A 25,022-nucleotide genomic window follows, 5' to 3' on the forward strand; every position below is an offset into this window, starting at 1 on the left:
AGCTGCTCAACCTTTGGATTTATTTTGGATCCTATCTCTGCTGTACAGTATACCAGCCAAGGTTCTGTGGCATAGGCCCTGCCAGCTTTTCACACATTCATAGAGCTGGGCATACTACCAAGGCTACTTCTGCGACGTGTGGGAGGGTATGAAGAATAGGCAAAGACTACTGATGTCCCATAGCAACCAGTGAAGGAAAAGAAGCTAACAAGAGCCTGGGAGGCTTTATGGAAGGTTAGAGTGCAGTATTGTGGAACTACAGCAAACAGACAAACTTCAGTCAATACTGGTGCTCCAAGGACAACAGCAAGTTCAATTGAAAGGATGTATGTATTTATGTACACAATGTGCCCATAATCACACGTGCTCATCAGGCAAGTCATTCTGTGGAATTTCTGCCCTTGTCAACTGTATGTTGTATTAGGTTATTAAGCTATTATTATGAAACGGAACAGTAGTACTAAGGAGCTACAACAGCTCAGCCACATAGAAGTAGACCATGCAAGCTCAGGATCAGGCTGGCAAATGCTATAGTATGCAAAAATCACCTATCCCCTGTTGCATCACTTATTACAAACTGCCTCTGGAAGCAACATCACAAGCTTCATGAAATTTGGTTTTAATGGCCTAGTAGCTGCACACAAGCCTGAGATCACCATGCGCAATGCTAAGCGTCAGCTGGAGTGGTGTAAAGCAGGCTGCCACTGCACTCTGGAGCAGTGGAAACATTCTCTAGAGTGGTGAATCACACTTCAGTATCTTGGGGATTACACCTATGAGAATGCAAAGAGCCAACAGTAAAGCTTGGTGGAGGAGGGTTAATGGTCTGAGCTTTAGTTCAGTTTAGCACTTAGTACTTAGTTCCAGTGAAGGATAATGTTAATGTTAAAGGATACAAAGACAATGTAGACAATTATATGATTCCAACTTTGTGGCAGCAGTTTGGGGAAGGCCCATTTCTGTTGTAGAATAATTGTGCGCCTATGCACAAAGCGGCATCTATAAAGACATGGCTTGACTGATTTGGTGTGGAGGAACTACATGAAGTTAGGGTCAGGGCTCTATACTGGCCACTGAACACCTTTGGGATGAACTGGAATGTCGGTTTTGAGCCAGGCCTTTTCGTTCAAAATCAGTGCCTGACTTGACAAATGTTTTGATGAAATGGGCTCAAATTCCTCTAGTGGAAAGCCTTCCCAGTAGAGTGGAGGCTGTTACAGCTGCAAGGGGGTGGGGGTCTGCTACAACTTCATAGTACTCTCTTCACTTATACTCCGCAGAAAATCTGCCCATGATGGACACAGTGTTGCATATCTTCCCACAGGTTTTCACTAAGACGGAGATCTCCCTTGAATTTCTAATTTTTCCTGATGAGTCTTTAAGGTCACTATCACAAAATTGTCTGCTTCAGCATTCTGGAGGAAAGGACAGTGTATTTTCAAATATCTGAGTGCTTGCTGAAGAGAAACATCCCATCCCAAAAGGTAACTGCCTCCACCATGCTTTGCACTGGCTATGGTGGGTTTTGGGTGATGCATTGCATTCAGTGCTGCATATTCTTATACAGTCCCCACTTTGCTTGCCTGTGGCATTTGAAGAAGTGATCTAGTCCAGGCAGGGTCTGAGGTGCTATATGCTGTCTGCTTTTGAAAGATTCTTCTACAAATACAATTCCAAAAAAAAGTTGGCACAGTAGGCAAAATCTAAATAAAAACATAAAGCAGTGATTTATAAATCCACTTTGACCTATATTTGAATAAAAGCAGTACAAAGACAAGATATGTAATGTTTTATTGTATCAACTACAAATTAATAATAAATACAATAATTTTTGACGTTTTTCAGGGATGGAACGCCATTCTTCTAAAAGATATGCCCTCAAATGGTCGTTTGATGATGGTGGTGGTGGGTGCTATCTAACACAGTCCAAAATGTCCCATGGGTGTTCGACTGGGTTAAGATCTAGTGACTACAAACACCATAACATACGATTTAGGCTACATCATTTTCTTACTCAACAAGGCATTCAGTGATCCCTTGTGCTCTGTGGATGAAGGGCCTTGTCATCCTGGAAGAGATCGCTCCCATCAGGAGAGAAACATTTCATCACAGGATAAAAGTGAATAACTTTGGATTTGTTTGCAGTGACCTTTTCCTCTAAGAAAAGGGACTATAATATCCCTGTCTGTGTTGCTGTGGAAGGAAAGTTTCTCTTCTGTTTTTCCTTACATATTACATTAATGCATGAGCATTACAGTCATTGATTGTGCTTTTTTTCGACCACAATTTTCAACCTTCTTCACTGTTGTCTATTACGCAGATCACTGTTCCTGTTGAAACACGAGTCAGGCAGTAATTGGATTTCTGCTTTGCAACCCGCCAATAAACTCACAGAATAAGATGTGACACAAACGTAACATATAACTCAAATGTTATGCCTCAGCTTTTTTTTTAAAACACAGTCACTTTAAAATACAAATATATACATCATCTAGAAGATAAAGAATAATTAAATTCTTAATTTCTTGCTATTTCTGGGACAGCTGTCTGTTCTCACACATATACAGACTGAGAAATTCAAAAGAAATCAGAGTAATGGTCCACATGTGCTGAAAAACCCAATTACTGTGATGAAATCCAGCTCTCTTTATTAGATTTCCAGACCTTAATCTGGTCTAAGAAATCACAGTATGCTGTTTACATTACCACTTAAATAAATAAGATATAACTGCCAAAATATAATAACAATCAGATTATTAAGTGTATGTCAACACACTCATGATGGTAGCATATTTATTGAAACGAAAAGGCAGTAAATGGTGTCTAGTCTTTCATGTGCCCGTGTGATTTCTGAGGAACACAAATGAAATCATGGAACTGAAACATTAAAGTGGATTTCAGTTATAAACACAGAATTTCAGGGAAATAAATTGGGGGAGATTTTGATTCCTTCAGATAATATTTTCACAGTGTTTTTGTATTAAAACAGCAGTAACACAGTATGTACAGTGAATTTTACTTTGTCCACTGGCAAAATGAAACTGAAACATGCATTCGGGACACTCGCTATGATAAGTGTGGGAGTGAGTGAACCTATGATTTTTAAAGACCTGAACTTTTCTTATTGAATATCATCGCTGTCCAAAAAAGTCTCCAAAATAGTAACTTTACAGGAAATGTAAGTGTAAGTTTAGTGTAATTCTCAATGTTCCATGGCAGAACGTGTTTGGACTAGGTTAAGTGAGGCAGGCCAGACTTCATGGACTGTTGAGAAGCTCATGGGAAAACACACATTTTACTGCAGGTTATCATGTATGAGCAGATATGCATGTATAGGACCAATGGGGAATGCTTAGGGCCTTCTCAGAGAAGGCCTAGCAATTTCTATAAAATTTTAAAAATATTTTTTTTTTGCTCATTTTTGCTCGATACAATCATCATGCTTGATGCATTCAAACTCTGCAAATTCTCTTGGTAAGTTTTGGTTGGAAATTGAAAATGCCCAATATAAATTGGTCAGATTAGGATTTTTTTTCTCTATGGTACCTTCTGCAGATACAGCCGAGCGAGCTCTCCCACTGGTTAAGACTTATGGAGCTAGACACAAGCAATGTTTCAGACTGAAGGCCTAAGGTGTCACCACTAACATAATAAGAAGTGACAGTGGGATCACATTTAGATTTACAGAGGATGGGACCAATTTTGAGGAAAAACATCACTCTAGGCCAGCTGGAAGTTCTAGATACATTCCTGACTGGGAGTATGAGCCTCTGCATATGAGCCATTCTGGGGCTGCCTCTTGACCTGCTGGTCAAAACTTTCTCATATGCCTCTGAGTAGAAGCTGTGTCTCACTATCAGATGATGTCATCTAGTCAAGCACAAATGCAGTAGTTTGTTTATTTTGCTTTATTGTCACTCAGGGTTATGATAATGTTGGTAGCTGAGGAGAAATCTAGGGAACAATTTATAGGTTGTTCTTTTAAATTTAATAAAAGTAGAGCTTAAATATGAAAGTGCAAAGAAATGGAAAGGCCTTGCAGTGTGATGTGTGATTACAAAAGTATAAGATTTTTGAGGAACAGAAGATCATCTGCACACAAAGAGGTATGGATACTACTACTGCATATGAGGATGGATAGTACAGTGCCACTAGCATTTCAACATCAGACTTATATCACAATGAGAAGGGAAAATACTGTATGTCTTGAATTTAGCTCCAGCCTACTCACAAAAACATACTATTGTCCACATTCTAGAATAAAAGTGAAGAACATAAAACCTATAAAAACATATTAAATTATACAGAGACCAGAGCTGTAGATCAGTGGTTTTCAACCTGTGGGCCGCGGTCTTTCTGATACTGCCAGGACGCGATGACTGTTTTTTTTTAACTGCAAAATTTGTTACAATAAAGACACTGAACCAAACATACTTTTAAATATGATGAATATTGTTGATTATTTGCAAACATAAAACGTCATATTTATATTGAGCTCATTGATTGTTGCGGCAAAATGTTTGTTATATCTATATTTTTAGTGCAAGTCAATAAAACGCTTCACTTTTCAACCGTATGGAACTCACCTCTCATGGATAAATTGTTAAAAGCGCCTGTCAAAAGAAAGATTCTGAGGCTGGGCCATCTACGTCCACCATATCTCAGACTGAACAAAAAAAAAAACAAAACCAAGCATAAGCACAAACAGAAATGAAAAAAAGCTGTGAGTAGCACGCTGGACTTCATGTGCATGAGAACTGAAATTGAGTAGCTACTGCTCTGTGTTCTCCGCTCACAGTTCTTTTCAAATGAAGCTTTGAAACCCAACAATTTACACTGTCAATCGGAGACTATATTGAGTATGGCTCTAAACCTGTTGAATTGAATCAATTTCCTCTCTTCAGCCTGATATCCAGCACTTGGCAGCCACCAAAGTAGTTTAGCTCTCTTTAGAAGAGTCAGAAAAATATCAGATCATTTACATTTTCTTGTGGACCATAGAAGCTTTTGTGGTTGTTTTTGTGGGACACAAGTTGCAAAAGGTTGGGAAGCCCTGCTGTAGACACTACTAAAATGACAGAGAAAGCTGTATAACACTGAAAATGATGTTGTAATACACTGAACATCCACAATCTCTCGTATTTAAACATGGTGGTGATCAAATTTTAATAACTTATCAAGAACTTACTATAAATAGATAATTACAGTATTTTATTCAGCATTTAGTAATTTTATGGTGCCCCCAAAAACATTGTACCTCCTGGTGTCTAATGTAGTATTTCAATCTACACTGTATAAGTTATTATTAAATAAAATACCGGCAATTATTAATAACTTGTGATTCCAAGCTTTTGAACACTAGTTGTTATGTAAAACATTTGCTTTGTTAATTTTTTTCACTTACAAAGTCAACAAAACATGTCATTTGACCAAACTTCTGCATTGGACTGTCTATGGCTCATTCTACCAAACTGAATCAAAGTCAGAACTGAATACACTTTTTGGACTATAACTGACTTGGATTTTAGACTAAAATCCTTTTGCTCTGAGTGATCCTAAACCTTAAAACTTTTATTTTATTAAAACAAATGACTGAACATTCCATTTTGTCACTAACAAAACAATTATAACACTACTGAAACTTTACCATATGTTTCGGTAGTGATGTCTTTACATAAAGACATAAAACCATAATGTTTTTCATTAAAGCACAAAAATGTTTACTTGATTGTAGAAATATGTGTTTCAGTAGTGAGAATTCTTACACACTGATTTTCAGACTTTGGGGCACATTTACTTAAAAACAATGGAATCTAACTGCTCACAATGTGGCCGTGATGGACAGGTGCTGCCTCACTTCCTGCTCTGAAATGCAGGGGTGTGGCTAAAATAAGACTGTGCCTATGGACTAAAACTCTTTGTGTTTCAGTAGTGACATGAAAATATGGGACAGCATTTTGTAAATAGTTTTTTCTTATATCAAAATTAAACTTAAATTTTTAACTTCACTTTAAAAGGAGATCTATTTGAAAACATCATTAAAAAATACAAGCTGAAATTTAGGGGTCAGGGTTTGGGAATACCTACTAAAGGAAAGCACCCTATAAAGGATGGTTTTGAATATATTTAGCTTATTACTTTCTTGATTAATGCCTTGAGTTTAAATAGATCTTTACAAATTCCTTGTAAATATCTGCGGTCTGAATACTTCATCATTTTTTACTGTGGGGCCTCAGTTTGAACTAATTTGGTAGAATGGTCCATACATACACACGCCTTGATTTAAATAGGGCACCTCAAACACACAGTGAGCTCTTCCAGACTGCTTGACAGAGAAAGAGGAAGAGCTTTAGTTTCATTTCTGAGAGCAGCCTCTACAAACATTCAAACATTGCTACAAAAAGCAGAAAGAAGTAGACGACTGCACTGCTGCAAAAGCATTTATGCCCTGCGGCTAGTATTTGCATTTCCTCTATAAAACATTTCAGAAGTGATCTGCTGAGCAGTAGTCTAAAACTGGTGAGTGTCCTCTGTGACAATGAGCACCTTTTGTTGAAAGTGTAAACATTGTGAGAAGCCAACATCCTTCAGCCGTGGAGACAGTCAACAGTCAGGGCCAGCGTGTGTCACACACAGGCTCTTTGTTCATATAGGTCTATTTTCAAGGGAAAATGTTCAACTCAAAGAGTCTGTATTATGAAAAACTGAATATTTCTTCCTTTTTGAAATAACAGACTTTTATGCAGTATATAGACATTGTTAACGTTCCAAAGCGTATCATTTACTCACTGTATAGAAACTGCAAAAACCAGCTTGTTTACTCATACAGTAGTATGCAAGAGTTTGGACATTCTTGCGTATGAATGTATGTGTTCATGTGATCACTTATTCTCTCTAATAATAATAATAATTATGATAATAATAATAATAATAATAATAAGAATACGAGACATCTATATAGCACTTTTCAAAGACCCAAAGACGCTCACAGATTACTTAGAAAATAAAATAAAATAAAAAAAAAAAACATGTTATTTGATTGGGGGTGTTCAAACTTTTGCGTACAACTGCAACCAATCCAGTGGGAGACTCTATTCAGCCTACAGCTGTTTAGCCCCGCCCATTTACACTGAAGTGATAAAGGGACGCTTTTTGATTGAGGCACATTACATGGCAGCCAATCAGAACAGAGCTCATTTACATACATCAGTTTTCAGCCTCTTGATTCTTAGGGAAAAAGAGAGGTTGGAAAATGGTGATGTAAAAATGAAGAATGATAGTTTTTCGGCACATAACAGCACACGAAGGTCATGAGCGGACCTCAGGAAAAGAAGAAATACGCCAAAAATGTGATATGGGCTCTTTAAACAAGCGAGGGCATCACTGAGGCAAACCCCCCTTTAGCCTGCTAGCGCTGTGTGTGTGTGTGTGTGTGTGTGTGTGTGTGTGTGAGAGAGAGAGAGAGAGAGAGAGAGAGCTGAGCAGAGGGGAGGGCCCACAGTCTGAGCACTTCCTGTTTTCTGAGAGCATCTGACTGCACACAGGCAGCAGGAGAATGTATGTTCAGCTGAACACACCCGAAGTGAAGGCTAAGTGAGAGCTGCTGCTGTAAATGCAGATTGAGTCCAGCGTCGCCCGCGTCCATCCCTCCTTCCCCGCCTTCCCTCCAGCTGCACCGGCTCGCCCTGCTGTCTCTGGGCGAAGATAGCGCCTGTGGAGCCGGCCATGGCCGTCATCTAACCCCGGGCCCCAAGGAGAAGCAGAGAGGGATAGCCTAGCGGTCTGTGGCGCCGCACCGCTGTGCATCTTTCTGTGCAGGACACTGTTAGGGTCTTACTGCTTCCCTGAGCGCAGTGGTTTAGCAGCAGGCTCGTTTTTTTTTCCTTCTTTTCTTCTTCCTCTTCTCAAACCTTCAGCCTTCGTCTTCAGGGCTTGGAGAAGGTTCGGATGTGCCGTTTCAGGTGACCCACGATATGGCTGTTCTGAAACTCGTCGATCAGGTTGGTGACTTTCCGCACTCACACTCGCTGCACTGACACTCAGGCACTTTGCTAGGATGAACGTTAGTAACGAACAGACCAAGACATGCAGTAATAGTTTGCGTTGCATAATAGGAAATGACATGCAAATCGTTCCGCCATTCTCAACAGAAAGTGCTTCTGATGTTTCCTATTCTTTTCTAAATGCACCATCTGCAGTAATCTGGAGGCGATCTGCACTGATGATATTCTACTTTGTGTCTCAGTGCAGTGAGCATTAAAGCGTTAAAGATACAGATCTTTTCCTTGCATTTAATTTTGAGCTCTACTTCAGATATTTGTGTTTTTTTAATAACAAAAGCTGGTCATTATATATGCCTGTTTTTGAGTCTCTCCTTGTCTCTTAGAATTAATGATTCTATTTTTGTTATTGCCTTAAAGACTAAATAAGCCTATGCAAATTGGCTTTAATTTTCTGATTGGCTGCTCTGCATAAAAAGCGATTTGCACTCAAACACACCTTATAACTTCACTGAGAATGGTTAGGGCTGACCTGCAGTGGGCTGAATAGTATGCGCTGGTTTTTGTGACATCACAAAAACAGTGTGGTAAATTTGAACATTTTTGCAGCTTAGTTTTGGTATATGAACTGTATGGATTGGGCAATGAATGGTACATCTTTGAAGCTCATTGTTTTCAAAAAAGTGAGGAAAATGAAATGTCCCATGATACAGGCCCTTTAAAATTAGACGTTTGGTTGATTTCCTCTGCTTTGAGAATATAGCACATATGACTGGGTTGATGCTTGGGTAGCCTTGCACTGCTTAGAGATGCTGCTTCTTCCTGAATGTAGATTAGCTTTGCTGCCAAGTCTGATGGAGTTAAATTATTTTAAGCAATGAGTCGTGTGCATCTGTTCCCTATTCTGCTTTCCCTCTGTGTCTTATGTGGATCTGTAGTAGTGATGATGTGAGAATGTGTTAAACCCCTTTGCATAAAGTAATGTCATGGTTCAACTTTTAATACACCAACAAAGGTCATAATATTTTTTTTAATGAGCATGCAGGGATGTTATTAGTCAAAACATCCAGGGCTGGCAGTGGTTTTTTTTTTTAGCTTAAAGTGGTCATTCAGGTTAAAAACAATGATGTTGATGATGCTGGCTGCATAGTGCATGACACAGGGATCAAATCAAGGAGTTGTTTTGCCTTCCAGATCAGTAACAGGATCTCTGGCAATGAACCACTATAATAACCGTACAACAGGATATCCCTAATCCTGCCATTACTGTTCAAGCTGTTTGAGAAATCACATTTTCACAGTTAGTTACAGTGACGCAATATCCTAGCAGAATTAACTTCTCACTATAAAACTGTAAATGTTAAAAATTGGCACCGAAAAAAGTAACACTGCAACATTTATTCCATAGTGCTATAGTTACATGTCAGTGTTTAGCCTAGCAACCACATATTTAAAGCAGCCTTTAAGTATGTTTACTAGCTTAAATGGCCAGTGAAATATATATTATATTGTATATTATTTTATTTTGCTAATGTTTCTGCTGAACATGAGTGCCTTAACAGAGTGCCACAGAGTGTCTGAGAAGTCTGAATGAATGTGGCTGGGCTAACCATGATAGCAGAAGTTAGAAAATATATTTTTCTGTTCAGTGTCATCTAGACAAGCCAGCATGTTCTAACATCATCCGCTGAGCAAAAATAATTTGCGTTGTGCAGAAAACAAAGACGGCCTTTCTCAGTGGCTAAAATATCTGACTGAGGCAGTTAAATAAAAACAAGTGTATAAATGTATTCCTCTTCCAGCTTCATTTGTGCTTCTGAATTTGTTGAACAGCCCTGTTGTGTAGATGACTAAGTCATCTTACAGAATAAAATGATTCTCGACAGCATTTTGACAGCATCATCTATTTCCATTAAGCCGGAATTATGGTTGTGTGTAAAGTTGTTTTAGACTTCTCGGTAAGCTAACGTTAGCCTCTGGTGCTAACAAGGATAGTGAAATCAAAAGCATTAGCATAAGCTAACAGCACCAGACACAAAAACACAGGCTTACGCGCTCCGACTTGAGCCTTTATCCTCTGAACTTTGCATCAGTGAAGCTTCAGTGAGCCAGAACAAAGTCCTTATACTGTCTGTTTACTCGGCAGCCATCTTCGCAACGCCTCTGGGCAGTTATTTCTAGCCATACAAGACCAGATTCCTATCTCTGTGAGTGGGGAAAGACCTAAAAACACATTTTGGAGTACAGGGCATCTTTTAAGTAACTAGTATGAATTGTTCAGCAAAACTAATAATAAAACTATTATGAAATGCTTTGCTTATTGTTTATGGTAGCTACAAAATTACTGTGTAAGCCATACCTCATGAACAACAGTAGACATTTGAATAATGAACTGTGCATTACACAGTACTTACCAAGACCAACCTCCCCCCAAACTTATCCAGGAGAACCATTAAAGTAGCTCTTAGCTACTTTGGGTGTTCCGGCATTGCAACCCCACAAACCGAGAACGCTAAACCTGAAAATGAAATGTTGCCCACTTCATGAGAAAATACATGCCTGTGTAATGTGAGATTTCATTTCATACACAATAATGAACTTATATGCATAAGCACCTGTTTTTAAGATATGTGCACATATGCTTACTGGTGAAGGGTTATAGACTCTCTGTGTAAGCTACAGGATGTTCGCGCTATTTTACAAAAAGCCTCAAAATCTCATTTTTAGACTAGTCCTTTAAGTAGGTGGTGAATGACAGCAGCTTAACAGGAGATGTGCTGTGTAGGTGGCTTTAAGCATCACCCTGTTAATTGGGGCATGATTTATAAAGGCCTGAGGCTCTTCACTCTATAGAGCTGCATAATCCTGCATAATTAATAAATTACATTAGGACTTGGAAATTGACCACTGTATTTGTAACTGCTGCTTGAATGTGCTGAAAGCTGATGGACTTTTCATTTGCCACAGTTTGCAAGTAGAGCCCTGCTGCTGAGGTTTGCAACTCCAGTGTCGAGGTAATAACTAGTTTTTAAACACCATTCCGGTTGCTCTGAGGAGCCCTTCTTTAACCCCTAAGAGACGGGGCGTTTACTCAGGGCTTTTCACAACTCAGAAAGAAGATCTAGCATCACTGGTTTCACTTTAAAACATTGTTGGTGGTGACTGCTGTAGCGAGGCCTGACCAGACATGACGAAGATCTGTAATCTTTAATAAATTTAGAGCACAATTTAGCAAAATGTGAGAACTGTTGCATCTATTGTTGCTTGTGTTTAACATCAAGTGTAATGTATGCAGTTGCCTTGCTGCATAGAGAGGAAAGACACAGGAAGTTATTGAATCTTTTTTTTCCCTGTCCCCTTTTTTCTGGTCTCCGTGGGACTGGTTTCTTGCTGAGAGAGAGAGAGAAAGAGAGAGCATGTAGATGAGGGGAATGCTTGAGCTTGTGTTATGTGTCAGCGCACAGGAGTTTAGTCCATTGAGTGTGTTCTTGATGATGTGTCTCTTTCCTGTGTTTTTTTTAGTGATGCCCCTTATATTTAGTTTGTAAGAGGTGGCCTTGGTAAAAAGCTTTGAAGCTCTTCTAGAGCCTGCATCTAGACTACACTCATGAAAGTTAAATTAGAGACTTTGATAACCAAATTGGCTTTTCTTTAGTGTTATACTTAAATTTTAAAGTAACAACACCATAAGACTTTTTTTCATTAATAGCTGAAATGCATTGTTCTGTAGTAATAATATACACCAGCCTTGTTTGAAATGTGAACACATCTTTCCAAACTGTAAAAATAATATATTTATTGTGGTCAGTTCTGCTTCTGCAGCGCCCCTCTGGTTCAGCTCTGTATAGGCGCGGAGGACGTGTCTTCATACCAAAGAACTATGACATGTCAGTATGCAAATCAGTCAACCAATGTTACCGCCCCCTGATGACGCCCTACCCATGCCCAGAGCCATGCAGAGAGATGGCTCTGCTCGTGCCATGCATATAAATATGAAACCATACCAGTGAAGGAAAATAGAAAATATGTATATCAATGGACCTGCTGAACAGATGATTAGAAGCTAACTGGCACGGTTTTAGGGAATGTTCTACCATTTAGACGCCTCTCTTGCTTGCTGCTAATCATTTTTTGGCGCTGCGTTAACTCTTCAGCGGCTTGAGTCAGTGGCTCATACTGGTAAGGCTCAAGACACACTGTCTGATCTGAAACACCTTCCCTCATTGAAGATGTGGATGGTAGTAGAGAAAAATCTCCAGCTTCGCAAACGTTGCAAAAGTGCCGTATGATTTGTCACCCTCCATATTTTCTGGTAGCTAACGTTAACTATAAAAACACAGCCGCCCAACCTGCCTGGTTTCCCTCGCATCCCCAAATCCAGACCCATAGATCACTGCAGTGCCCCTCCCATTTTTGAGCATTTTTCAAAGTTAAGCCTGGAGTGGAGTTAGCTGAAAATAGTGGGGTGTAGTTACTCTTTAAAAACCTTAAGATGTCTGAACTCTATACTCCACCAGAGGACAGTGAAGAGCCCACGTCTTATGTTCAAGCAGAGGTGCTAAGCTGTTCAATGAAGAAAGATTACTGCAGCCGTCCAAAGGCTACTAAAGGACGTGAGGTGCAAAGCGTAGTAGGAAACATTACGCTCAGTGGAATACAACTTTCAACATCATTTAGTCACTTGATCATGTTTGGTACCAGCTAACTAGCTCTTAACAAGCTTGCTATTTTTCAGCTAAAATGTATGAGGTGAAATAAGATACGATGTGACCAGACTAGTAAACTAATGTTAGCTAAGGTAAGAGACAATTTGTATTTGCTTGTTTATCTTAAAGACTTTAGATTGACTGTCTTTCTCTATGTACATTTCACACAGGTGTAAATTTCTTGCCTAGCTTTTTGTGGCCATATTTCACGCAAGCGCGCTAATGCAAATGGTTCAAACTAGGCATACATGGTTTCCAATGTTGTTACATTCTAAAATGTCTCACAGTGTCACAAGTGTGAGCTACATTCTGAGCATTGCAGCAAGAGGTGTTTCAGGGACAGCCAAGCTCTCTTGTATTGTCCAGTCAAATGTCATAGCCCCAGTGGTTCAGTAACACTGTGTATGATACATCATCACCTCTTTACACTGTGAAACATAACAATTGCACTAACTAATACAAATCTAGTAACACTTACTATGTCTTGTGTAATGCCTTAGTTACTTACGGACATCTAGTTAAGATCAATTAATTTGGAAGTCTTACAGATTGAAGAGTCTTTTACCCCAAATGCTTCCCAGCATTCTTAGCATTTGTAAAATGTATTTATTTAACTCTTATTCTTCTATTTTTAAAATTAATTTAATTAATGTATAACTATTGGTTCTCTTTGCACAATGTCATAGCATATTCCCATGCTGAGTGTTAAATTTGACATGTTTTTATTCTCACCATGATGGTGTTTTGTGTTCAGGTTTACCTTCAGTCTATCATTTACAGCATTTACAGCATTCGCCATGAATGCTGTCATAATGGCAGATGCATTAAGCTGTTTCAGTTCTAAGAAATGAGTGATGCTTTGCTTTTCTAGGTCATTTAATTATTGGTGTATGAAAAAATCCATTTAATTGAATGGAGTTCTTTCAGTTGATACCCATACATTACACAGGGATGAGTACTCCATTCAAGTTAACCTCACTAATTTAAAGTAAGCAGAACTTGAGATTGTGAAGTACTGCCATCTCAGTGGAAATCATTAAAAATCATTGGGTTGTTTGAGTTAAACTTGCTGCAGAAGTGTGGATCACTGAAAATTAGAAAGTAGCTGTAACTCAAACATGGTTATTTATGCTTGAACCTGTTAAGTAAGTATTTAATTTTTTCATATGTTGGCATGTTTAGTTGTTGTGGGAAAACAATAGAACCCATTAACAGATTGACAGACTCTGATTTGTCCTCTTGAGTATTTGTAATACGTTAATTTGATGTTGTCATTTTCATTTGTGTATCTGCATTAAGTATGTTAGCGACATTAAAAGGCCTGTGTGGAACACCTTTTAATACATAAATGAAAATGAGGTACAATGTAAATGATACACTTAGTCTTGGTAAAGGGCTTTTGAATATTTTTTCTATAACGCCTCACAATATCAGCCCTCAGAGAAAATTCTGTCCACATGCCAGTAATCTTGGCAACGCCGCTGGCCAGATATTTCCAGTCATACAAGACCAGACTCCTATCTCTTTGACCTATAAAGCCATATTAATGTTTCAGAAACAAATCACTGGTAAAATTGGACAAAAAACATAGTTTGTAGCTTTTGACTCAAGTAATGCACAAGATCACTCGTTTTTTTCTGTTTGTTTTACCTACTGCATACTGTATATCTCTAAAATGAATGGATGTTTTTCCTGTCAGTGGCTTTATCAGTATGCTGATTTGCTCTTTTTATTGAAGACTGGGACTCTCTATAAACAGGCCAGTGCACTGACCTGTCTCACTTCATTTGCATCATAAAATTGCAACACTGATCTGCCAAAAGAAAAACAGTAAATTGGCTGATTGCTGATTTCATGTTTTGAGAAAAAATCTGCTGTTGCCAATCTTGGCCGATTCCAGTCCTGAATCCCTAATACGGACATTTCCTTTCAAGAAGCATCTCCAATGTATGCATTATGGCTGTCACTGTTGTTTATATTAACTTATATTATATTTATATTATGTTTCTATTAATTTATATTATCGAGTAATCAACGTGATTATTTTGACAGTTAGTTAAGTAATTGTTGTTTTTAAAAAGTCCAAACACTATAATCACTATATAGCAAATAATGCATATAAATGAGTATGTATATCAATGTCTTTCTGTAAGAACGGAATATAAAATATACAAATCCTCATGCAAATTAATCAAAGGAGAAGGTAAATTTCAATGTCATTTTATGAAATTAATTGATTTTAATTGATTAATTGTGATAACTGAGCCCTAGATGCATACCTAAAAAACTCTGAGCTGCATTTGCTGCTTTTGCTCCATGGTTGACTCAGACAGTGAAGGGAAAAACACGGTCACGAGGAGCCGCATATCAATTTTGCTCTTCATTTATAGCAGCGAATCAGCAGCTTCTCATTGCTGAGCCTTCCATCTCAAGCAGCGCTGACTTCATTCAGTCCTTCAGACTTTAGAAACGAGTTGCAATAGAGGAAAGGTCTGTGTTGCTGAAGTTGTCAAAAGCAGAGGACCCCCCCAGTAAGTAATGGGAAAGCTCTCAGCTCTCAGCACACTCATTGGCCCTTGAGGAAGACGAGGGAGGGAGGAGGGGTGTAGCATATATCAACAAAGGCCTCAGTGTTTGGAACGCTGGGCTTTGCCTGGGAGGAGAGCTGGGAGCTCAGGGAATGTCCTCATTTGTGATGGTCCGCGTCCAGCCTGCTCCTGTTCCCATAGTGGTGCTGACAGGAACCAGACGTCTGAAGAGTTTAATGCCTGTAAAACTTCCATACAGGAAACTTTTACTTGAAATGGTTATTAATACGCTGCCTGATGCTTAACACATTGTTTTATGATAGTTTTGCTGTAAAGTTTTAGCCTAAAAAACATTTTTCAGACCGAGACCCGCAATTTTATTCAGTGCACTTGTGAGTACAGGTGGAGTGTTCACACCTTTCGAAACGAACTAAACTAAGGAAAAGGTTTGATGGGTCTGCGCTAAATGAGGTAGATGTTAAAGCTCCTTAATGTTTTACTTGTTAGCTTCTGTACACTATGTAATTCACTTCAGAGTACAGGCCTTCATAACCGTCTATAAATGCAAGGCATAAGAACACATTGAGTTATGCTTATTTTGATGCTGTCCAACCTTAGATCAGGACAGGTCAGTAATTTGCCTCTATATGCTTTGAATAGAAGTCAACCTACATCGTGTTCAGGAGACCGATATGAGCGGCATAGATATGAATAGAGCGGAAGTGATCTCATGCACTAAATGAGTACGTCTGCTCTCTGTGGTATACAGCAGAGCTCTGTCTGAAATTCTGCTCACATGCTCTCTGGAAATCCACCTGTCTACTTTGCAGGTTGCATCATTGTTTTTGGTTACAGAGCAAAGAAACAGACATTAGAAGGGATATCATGATGTCTTGATTATGTGTGAAAACTGAAACGCTGTTGGATGCAGTAGGATGGTAGAAGTATGACGTGTGGAGCATGTAACAGCATGACTTGCTTGAAGTTGTCGGTGTTGTTGAGCTGTATTTGTGAACTGAGCCAAAAAGTTGCTCTGTGGTGTCTTCCGTTAAATTGGCCTCATGGTGATGAGATTGCCTCTGAAATGAATTTCACTGAGTGGCTCTGAGACGATAGCTCTGCAACTGAGTATAACAGATGGATCTCAACATGTGTACATCCTATTAATGCTTCCACTTAGGGGGTCTCTGCATGTATGAGAGAGTGAAAGAGAGTGAAAGAGAGAGACAAGTAGGCGGGTTGGAAAAACATAGAGAGGGAGCCTGCATAATGTTTATGATGTAAAGTCCCACAGAGAGGTTTGATGTGAAATGCTTTGTTCTAGAGAAACTAACTGACTTGGAATTCCTCAAAGTGGTGTTGATAGGAACCAGACGTCTGAAGCATTTAATGCCTCTAAAAACGTCCTTGCAGAAAGCTGTTAAATGAAATAGTTATTAGTGATCTGATGTGTGAGACACTGCTTTAGGACAGATTTGAGAGGTTTTAGTTTTTTTTGACAGAGAGGTATATGCAGGGTGTTGTAAGGCAAAATAGTCCCCAGAGAAAACTTATTCATTCAGATTTATCTGAAATTGTATTCAGCAACTTTCTTAATGAGCCACTGAATCATTTCTACAATGAATCATTTCACACTGAACCACTCTGAACGACTTTCTTCACATTTCAATGATTAAATTATGTAGAAATTTCATCAACAGCACTAAACTCAAGCAAGTCTTGCTGTTACATGCTACGCATGGGCTCACATTACTGCGTTTTCCAAAACGGCCGTTGCCTGCGTGGCTGTGTGTTTGTGTGTTTGCACAACTGTGTGCGTGCTCTCCTGCAGCGGAACTGAAAATGCTTTCTGAGCTTCCTCTCGATCTTTTCTGAGAAGGCGAAAGAAAGCAACAGGAAGTGTGGTCTGGGGGGGCGGTGGTGGAGGATAGGAGTCACAGGAAGTGAAGATACCAGCAGGTTTATCACAACCATGCTCTAACTCTGACCACTGTTGGACTCTCCCACTTTTCTCAGTGATCTGTAATGCGAATGCATCACATTATTCCCCATGCAATTGCAGCTCTTTGACCCACCTAAGCATCAAAACAGTGGTCACCGACCCTCCTTCTGGAGATCTGCAGAGTTTAGTCTAACCTGTATCTAACATTCTGCCTACCCACCCTCACCTCTTCAGTTAACACTTATCCATCTGATCCAGTTCATCAAGGACTTCTGAAGAAGTTAATTAGCTAGAGTAGGTGTGGCAAATTGCAGTTGTTACTAGACCACAGCTGTGTTTGAAATAGCCTACACTGTTTTTACTCAATTTAATGGTCAATTTTTGAAAAAAAAAAAGGTTAAATGCATGTAAATAAACCATACATATAGTATATCTTAACACTGCTATTGTTAATTTAGAATAGAAATGGAATATAAATTCACAAAAACAAATTATTCTCTTTATTTCCCAGACATTTGCATATATTTTAACAGTTGTTACTGTTCTTATAATGGTAAAATTCTATATGTCAGAACAACTAGTTGAACAACTTGTGAAATTGTTGAATTACAGTTAGAGGCAGTATTTCTAAGAAATTAAATGACTGTAATTTGTAAGATTTTTACCATTGTAATTTTTACCTTACAGTTTTTTTTTAGATTTTTTTACATACTGTTTATGAACGGATTGTGCCCAGAAGTAGTAAGTGGTATGCAGTATGTGACCAACATGAATGCCTTCAGTATGCTAGTGACGTTAATAATTACGTACTGCTCTGGCCAAAAGTATATAGTGTTCATGTTATAATGCAACACAGTCATTTCAGGAGGACGTAACCATTGACGTAACTGCCTGGTTTGCCCTGGATATTTTTAATAGGCTTGGATTCAGCCTTTTATGCATACATAAATGAAATGAAGGACAATCATTTGTCCTGCTGCTGCATTCAGTGTTGAGTCTCCATCATTTTTTTTTACTTCATCTATTTAAGTTAACATACTGCATAGTTAACATGAAAATTACAAGACTGACTAGCAAGTATAGTAAAACATAGGTGTCTCTGGAAACCACACAGGTTTACCACACAGACGTATCCAAAGCTGACATTTTCAAGCTGACCTTCCAATCTGTTCTGGTATAGGGCAGGGTCCTGGAGGGCCAGTGTCCAGCACTGTTTGGTGATTTCTCAAATGCACAATAATAATAATAATAATAATAATAATAATAACAACCTGGCAAGTAACAGATGTTACATGAGTCTGAGTGAGGAAATCATCAAACTCTGCTGGATACCAACCCTCCAGGACAAAATTTAAGGAGCATTTTGACCAAAATATAACCCAGTTGCAAGTGCTGAAAAGTGGTGACAGTTGCTAAGCAGTGATTTGAGGGCTAAGAAAAATGGCCCCTTATGTCAACAGTCTAGTCACACCCTTTCCCTGTAGTATGTATACTAGATACTGTACTGTATACTACTACTATGAAGAATGGCGTGCAGTTTACGGTATATACTGTATACACTGAGCTATATTGAACACATCCCAGGGGTTGGCAGTTCCATTCCTGGTGACCCCTTTGCAAATGTTTGTGTTTTTCTTACACACCTGATGCGGCCTAAAGGGGTTTGTTAATTAGTTAATGAGTTGAATCTGGTTTGCTAGATGAAAAGTGTGCATAGTCTGGGGTTGCCAGGACCAGGATTGGGAACACTGAACTCTACTCAGGACCAGGGTTGGTGACTGTATTAGAAACTATATTAGAAGGCTCTGACAATATATCAGTTGGCCAATAATATCGTCTGATATTGACACACAGCCATTTAACCGGTATTGGTGAAAATCCCACTGATAATGAGTTTAATTTGTGTTGTAACAAAAACACATGAGACTGTACACTTCAAGACATGCTGGTTTTGAAGAGACTGGCTTAAAGTCACCACCTGTTCACTTTTATTACAGCAATACAGACTGAACTGAGAGCTACAGTGCCCAAATATTGTCACCCCTGGTAAACATGAGCAAAATAGGCTGCAAAAAACATTTTTATTGCCTTTTGATCCATCTTTCAAAATATTTACAAAAATCTAGCCTTTTTTGTGTATGATTGAAAAGAAAACCTAAATCTTATTAGGAAATAAAATGTTTCTCAAATCTGTATGCGCCACAATTATTGGCACCCCACCATTTAATACTTTGTAAAGCCTCCTTTTGCCAACATAACAGCTCTGAGTCTTCTCCTGTAATGCTTAAGCAGACTGGAGAACATATGGCAAAGGATCTGAGATCATTCCTCCATGATTCCGAGGTGTACACTATAGAGTCTCCTCTTCAGCTCATCCCACAGTTTTTTTATGGGGTTTAGGTCAGGGGACTGGGGTGGCCAAGTTTTAAGTTTATTTATCATTTGCACAGCATATCAGGACATTCATGCATTGAAATGGAGTAAGTAATCACTCTACAGCAAGACAGCATTATATGCATACTAAAAACAGTGCAAACAAAACAAAGCAAAAAAAAAAAACTAAATAACTGAAATCTATTAAATAAACACAAAATATACAGTGACAGGAGGGACCTATGTAAGAAAACTCTCTACTATGTACAAACATATTAGACAAAGGATAATCTGAGAATAGAGCATATATATATTTTAAAGTGACTTAGAAAATAAGTGACAGAGTGAAATGGTATTAGGGAATGACTCACAGCTTCCCAGCTTGTTCAGAAACCTGACAGCCTGTGGGTAGAAACTGTTCATTACTGGTTGTTCTATCCTGGATGCTGCGGTATCTCCTGTCTGATGGCAGTGTGGTGAACAGGCCGTGTGCTGGGTGACTTCTGTATAATGGCAAAACCTTAATTCTGTGTTCTGTGAACCATTTTTGTGTTGATTTTGAGGTGAGGTTTGGATCACTGTCCTGCTGTTAGATCCAGTTTATAGCCCAGTTTAAGCTTCGTGGCAGAGACAGGCAGGTTTTGATTTTGTTTTTTGCAGATTTACCACCATATTTCACAGTGGGGATGAGGTACTTTTCTGCATGGCAGTCTTTGTGCCCACGCCAAACTTACCTGGTATTTGTTGCCAAAACCTCTATTTTGGGCTCCTCTGACCAAAGAACACGGTCCCACTGAAAGTTCCAGTACTGTTTGGCAAATTGTAGGAGTTTGAGTTTGTTGGACAGCAGAGGCTTTATATAGAGGCTATATATATATTCCCCAGTGAAACAGGAAATCATAGTTGACCATTTAACTGTTCCTAATCGCTCAAGTGAACTCAAAACATAAAGCGTTAATGGAGATATGCTTATAATTCATGACAAGATTTAGTTTTTTCTTTAATTATTATACCTTAAATAAAGTTTAGATTTTTGCTAATATTTTGAATGAAAGATCCAAAAGAATTCAGAATATTTTTTACAGCTCACTTTTCTCGTTATTACTAACAGAAATTAATAAAACCAATAGGGATTCTGGAAGGCTGCCCCCCATCTATACATTATTGGACACAGTTATTTAAGACTTTCTAAGTTGTTGGTGTTTATTTGAGTGAAATGTGACAATTGCGAACAATCATAATGGAAAAAGTTGATTTAACGATGTAATTTTTTACCGTATTAAATTGTTTGAACTAATAATATTGGTTATTCATTTTTTTTTAGCTCTGTCAAAATGGTATTGGTGCTACTCACTTAGAGCCTGTTTACCGAGCCTGTCATTTCTGTTTTACCTTCGTTTGCTTTTTTGCCCATTTTGATATGTGTGGACAAGCTGGCCTTGGACACTTTTATCGGCCTGGAGTGCATGAAGGCTCTTGGTTTGGGGCTAACTTCAGCCTCGCATATGCTCCATCTTTTCATTTTCTTCTTTATTCCCTCACCTGCTAGTCAGCACTCAGCATATGCATTTTTCTCACATAATTATATACAGATAACAAAAATGTATTTCGCTTATACTCCGACCATAATTTGCTCACAATGTGTCCTCGGGGTGGGAACTTCTTGCCTTTCTCTTTATTCCATTCGCAGAATTTTTGATTAGTCATTTCTAGGTTTTGCTTTCAGCTTGCTGGTGGTAATTGTAGATGCGGATTTGGGGTTGTGTGTGCTACTAGCAGTCCACTTAGCATTGATCTTAAGTTTGGCTTCCCGGTAAAGATGTCAGTTCTTGTGGCTGTGTGATTCTTTATGGAGATGCAGTTTCACAGACTGATGATTATCACCCTCATGCTGGCGCGTTCTGCCTGATCTCAGAGATAAATGGCTGCTCTTTATGTCAGCAATCAGCAATGATCCTTTCGTCTTTCAGGATATATGTTAACTGCTAGCACTTTCTTTTCCGTGGTGTCCTTAGTTTGCTTCCTACTTCTTATTTGCACAGGAGCTATGAAGCTTATGCTTATTAAGAAGCGTTGTTATTTAGAAGCTACCAAGTAATTGATTCTTACACTCTGCCAGCATCACGTGAATGACATGCTTAAACGTGGTTGCATCAAACCGCATCAGTACATGCAAAAATTTGAGGCTATCTTTCGTTTATTTAATTTCCAGTCAAAACGACCATCAACAACTAAATATCATATTTTTCAGTATTTAGTTTGTGCAGCCTTTGGCTTCAAGATCTTGAAACTGTGTTTTGGAGAGATGCTTTCAATTTTTACGAAATCTGCAGGAATGTTTTTCCACACTTCCAAAGATCAGTCTTAAAGCTGGGTTGCATTTTCTGCTTCTCTCAATCCAAGTAATTCAACATTCAGTGTTGAGGTCTGTACTCTGGGGTGGTCAGTCCATTGTTCAGCAGGTTCTTTGTTTGATTTGCACATTTTCCTTCTTATTTGTCTTTTTTCTTTTCTCAGTAAGAGCTTCCTGACAGCTACATAGCCGTTCAGACTTATAGCATTGAGTTGTGTTCTCACAGTGGAAGGATGGACAGATTTTTTCAGATCTGAAGTAAGAGTGGAGCTTGATTTTCTCCTCTCTCTCAAAGATGAAAGCTTTAAGTACCGTTTATCAGATGGTGAGTGTTTTGGTGGTCTACCAGGTCCTGCACAGCTGCTAGGAGTCACATATTCTCTATATTGAATCATTTTTGAACTCCAAGTGTGGAAACTGTTTTTGGCTGGGAATTAAATAAACGAAGGGTGATCTTGACTGTCAAAGTAGGCTTTCATTACTTGTTGGCTTTTAAAGAAGCAAACTTCAGACACCAAACATGTCAGGTTTGCCAGCGTTATGTTTAAAGTAAGGGGACAATTGTGTAAATTAGATTTTTTTCGCTAATGCATTTCTTAAATGAAAAGGTCTAAAATGGTTCAAATCATTGGCCCAAGTGTCCTTATATACAGCCTGAAATGCACTTTGCTTTTTCACAGCCACCTCTTGTTCAGGCCATCTTCAATGGAGACCCTGAGGAGATACGCATGCTCATCTTCAAATCGGAGGACATCAATGCACTGGTATGTAACTCTTCCCCGCAGCCTCCACTACCCACATTCAGCTTCTTTGTTTCAGTGGTGTACAGCGGACATGGTTTAGGAAGCGTACAGACAATGGGCAAAACAGAAATATATTTACTCGAGGGCAGAGGAGACAGGACACAAAGTTGTTTTCTCGGCTATTCTTCTCCTCGAATATTTAGTCTGCTCTTCTTGAGATAGCTTCCATCATGGCTCCAGTCAGAATGATCTCATTGTCCTGCCCTGCACTGTTTGAGAGGCCCAGCGCTGCACATCTGTGGCCTGTGGCTGATGATTTCAGGGTACAAACTGGCCTTCACAATGAACATGTTGACACGTATCTGCTGTCAGTGACACGCACTGTTACTGCCTCCGTCACTGGTCAAACTGCAGGTCAAAGCTGGCTGTTTCTCTCAGGCCCTCCTGAGTGATTTGTAATGGCATGCTAACAGACTAAAAGAAGGCCAGACTTTGGGCCTTTCAGTAGAGAGCATGTTCAGGATGGCATGGCAACCCAGAGCGGTGAGAGAGCAAACACAGCACACAATGAAGAACCCCTGAAAGAGAGAGAGAGAGGGAGAGAGAGAACAGCTGATCTCCACAGCACTACAGATTGCACACCCTGATATCCACAACCATGATATTTGGTTAGCAAATGTCTTTCTCTCTTTATCTCTGTCTCCCTGTCTCTCCCTGTCTCCTCTCTCTCTATATCCCCCTCTCATTCTCCCTCTCTGTTTCTGACTCTCTCTCTTGGGTTTCCCTCTGTCTCTCTCTCTCTTTTTCTCTCTTTCTCAGGATGCTGAGAAGCGTACTCCTCTCCATGCTGCAGCGTTTCTGGGTGATGCTGAGATCACCGAGCTCCTCATCCTCTCCGGTACAGCAGATCTCTCTAACTTACTGCATTATTCAGTTACAGTTATCTGAGACTATTTTCCTGAAAGCCTCATAGTATACAGATCATAACGACTGTTGAAGACAGTTTTATTTGCAGTGATATTCATCTGCTGGTTTATGATGATCTTTGTGATGTTTTTGTAACATGTTCATTGTGGAAACTCTGCCTCGTTTAGATGCATTGGCTACCAGAAAGGTGCTGAAATGCTTTAGCTAATTTAAGAGGTGTTAAATTTCAATTATTCTTTCTTTTTTTTTCTACTGTGTCTCTCACTGTCTCCCTCAGGGGCCCGGGTCAATGCCAAAGACAACATGTGGCTCACCCCTCTTCACAGGGCTGTGGCATCTAGGAGTGAGGTGGGCTGAACCGTCAGACACGCAAACATGCCTACAACAAATATGTTTACGGAGGTGGAGATTCATGCTGGGGCACAGGTGTCAAGTAACTAAGACGGCAGGGACAGCACATGCTCTGCAGTGCAGCAGAGTGCAGGCTAGAGCAGGGCTTATTTTGCTAGCCTAGCGAAACTGCACTGGAAATGAGTTTGAAACTGGGACAACAGGAACCGTCACAAGATGGCTCAGATAGCAGAGCTCACTGAGTACTGCAGCAAGACTACTGCAGCTAAACTAACAACAGCACAAAGAAGAGCCCACACAGAATACACTTCATAGAAATAAGAATATTAATATGAAAAATTTGTTTTTGTTCCAGTTTCACAAAAAGCAACAAAGTCAGTAAAAGTTATTAAAATGTTTTTATGCCATTTGAAAATGCTAACTGCTCTTTTTATGTGAACATTTGAGAATACTGTAGTTGAGAGTTGTTAATTTTAGTTATGTATAGTATTCAAATGTAGTTACGTAATTATGTCTAATTACGTAATTACACACTTAATTACATGTACAGGTTTGTGTTTACACTTTCCGACTTTAATTCTGTTGTTACCAATACCAAAATCTGCCAAAAATTGACTACATTTTTTAATGAAATTAAAGTTATTTATTGTTATTGCAAACAAAACTATATGCAAAACAGTTAAATGCAGTTTATCAGACCAATTTATTCACACATCAGTGTTTTAGTTCAAACGAGTGTAACTGATGATATCTTGCATACCAAACACAATTTTTCAGGTTGACAAGATGATGGTATATTGCTCACAACATTACAAGCCTATTTAGAATCAATATTTTAACAAAGGTTCTCCAGTAACATCAATGAGCTACAAGGGAGGAACAATTAATATTGAATTACATTGTTTTTGTTATCACCATAACTGCAACTTCTAATGATTTGGAATGTTTTGTTTTTTTGTGTGTTTTTTTTGTGTGTTTTTTGTGTGTTGTTTTTCTACCTCTCCTTTAAATTACCATACCGGATGTAGGCGGTTTTCTTATGACAGTGACAGATTGCCTTTACATATCCTGCTTTGAATAGGCAAAAGTTTTGGTTACA

The 25,022-nt window shown here is 39.0% G+C and overlaps 1 protein-coding gene across 2 annotated transcripts in view; it reads left to right on the forward strand.

Moving 5' to 3' along the window:
- Positions 1–7,445: 7,445 nt before the first annotated feature.
- The window catches only part of ankrd44 (ankyrin repeat domain 44), a 50,057-nt gene continuing 32,480 nt past the window's right edge, over positions 7,446–25,022 (forward strand). Inside the window, exons 1-4 of one of the 2 annotated variants that reach the window (XM_036577524.1) lie at positions 7,446–8,000; positions 22,583–22,666; positions 23,465–23,543; positions 23,850–23,920. In XM_036577524.1, coding sequence (XP_036433417.1) covers positions 7,974–8,000; positions 22,583–22,666; positions 23,465–23,543; positions 23,850–23,920 — 261 coding nt within the window. In that variant the 5' untranslated portion in view covers positions 7,446–7,973. The remainder of the gene's footprint in view (positions 8,001–22,582; positions 22,667–23,464; positions 23,544–23,849; positions 23,921–25,022) is intronic. The other variant, XM_036577604.1, reaches the window with a different exon arrangement.

Source organism: Colossoma macropomum, unplaced genomic scaffold (assembly GCF_904425465.1).
Source record: "Colossoma macropomum unplaced genomic scaffold, Colossoma_macropomum, whole genome shotgun sequence".
Taxonomy (NCBI): Eukaryota; Metazoa; Chordata; class Actinopteri; order Characiformes; family Serrasalmidae; genus Colossoma; species Colossoma macropomum.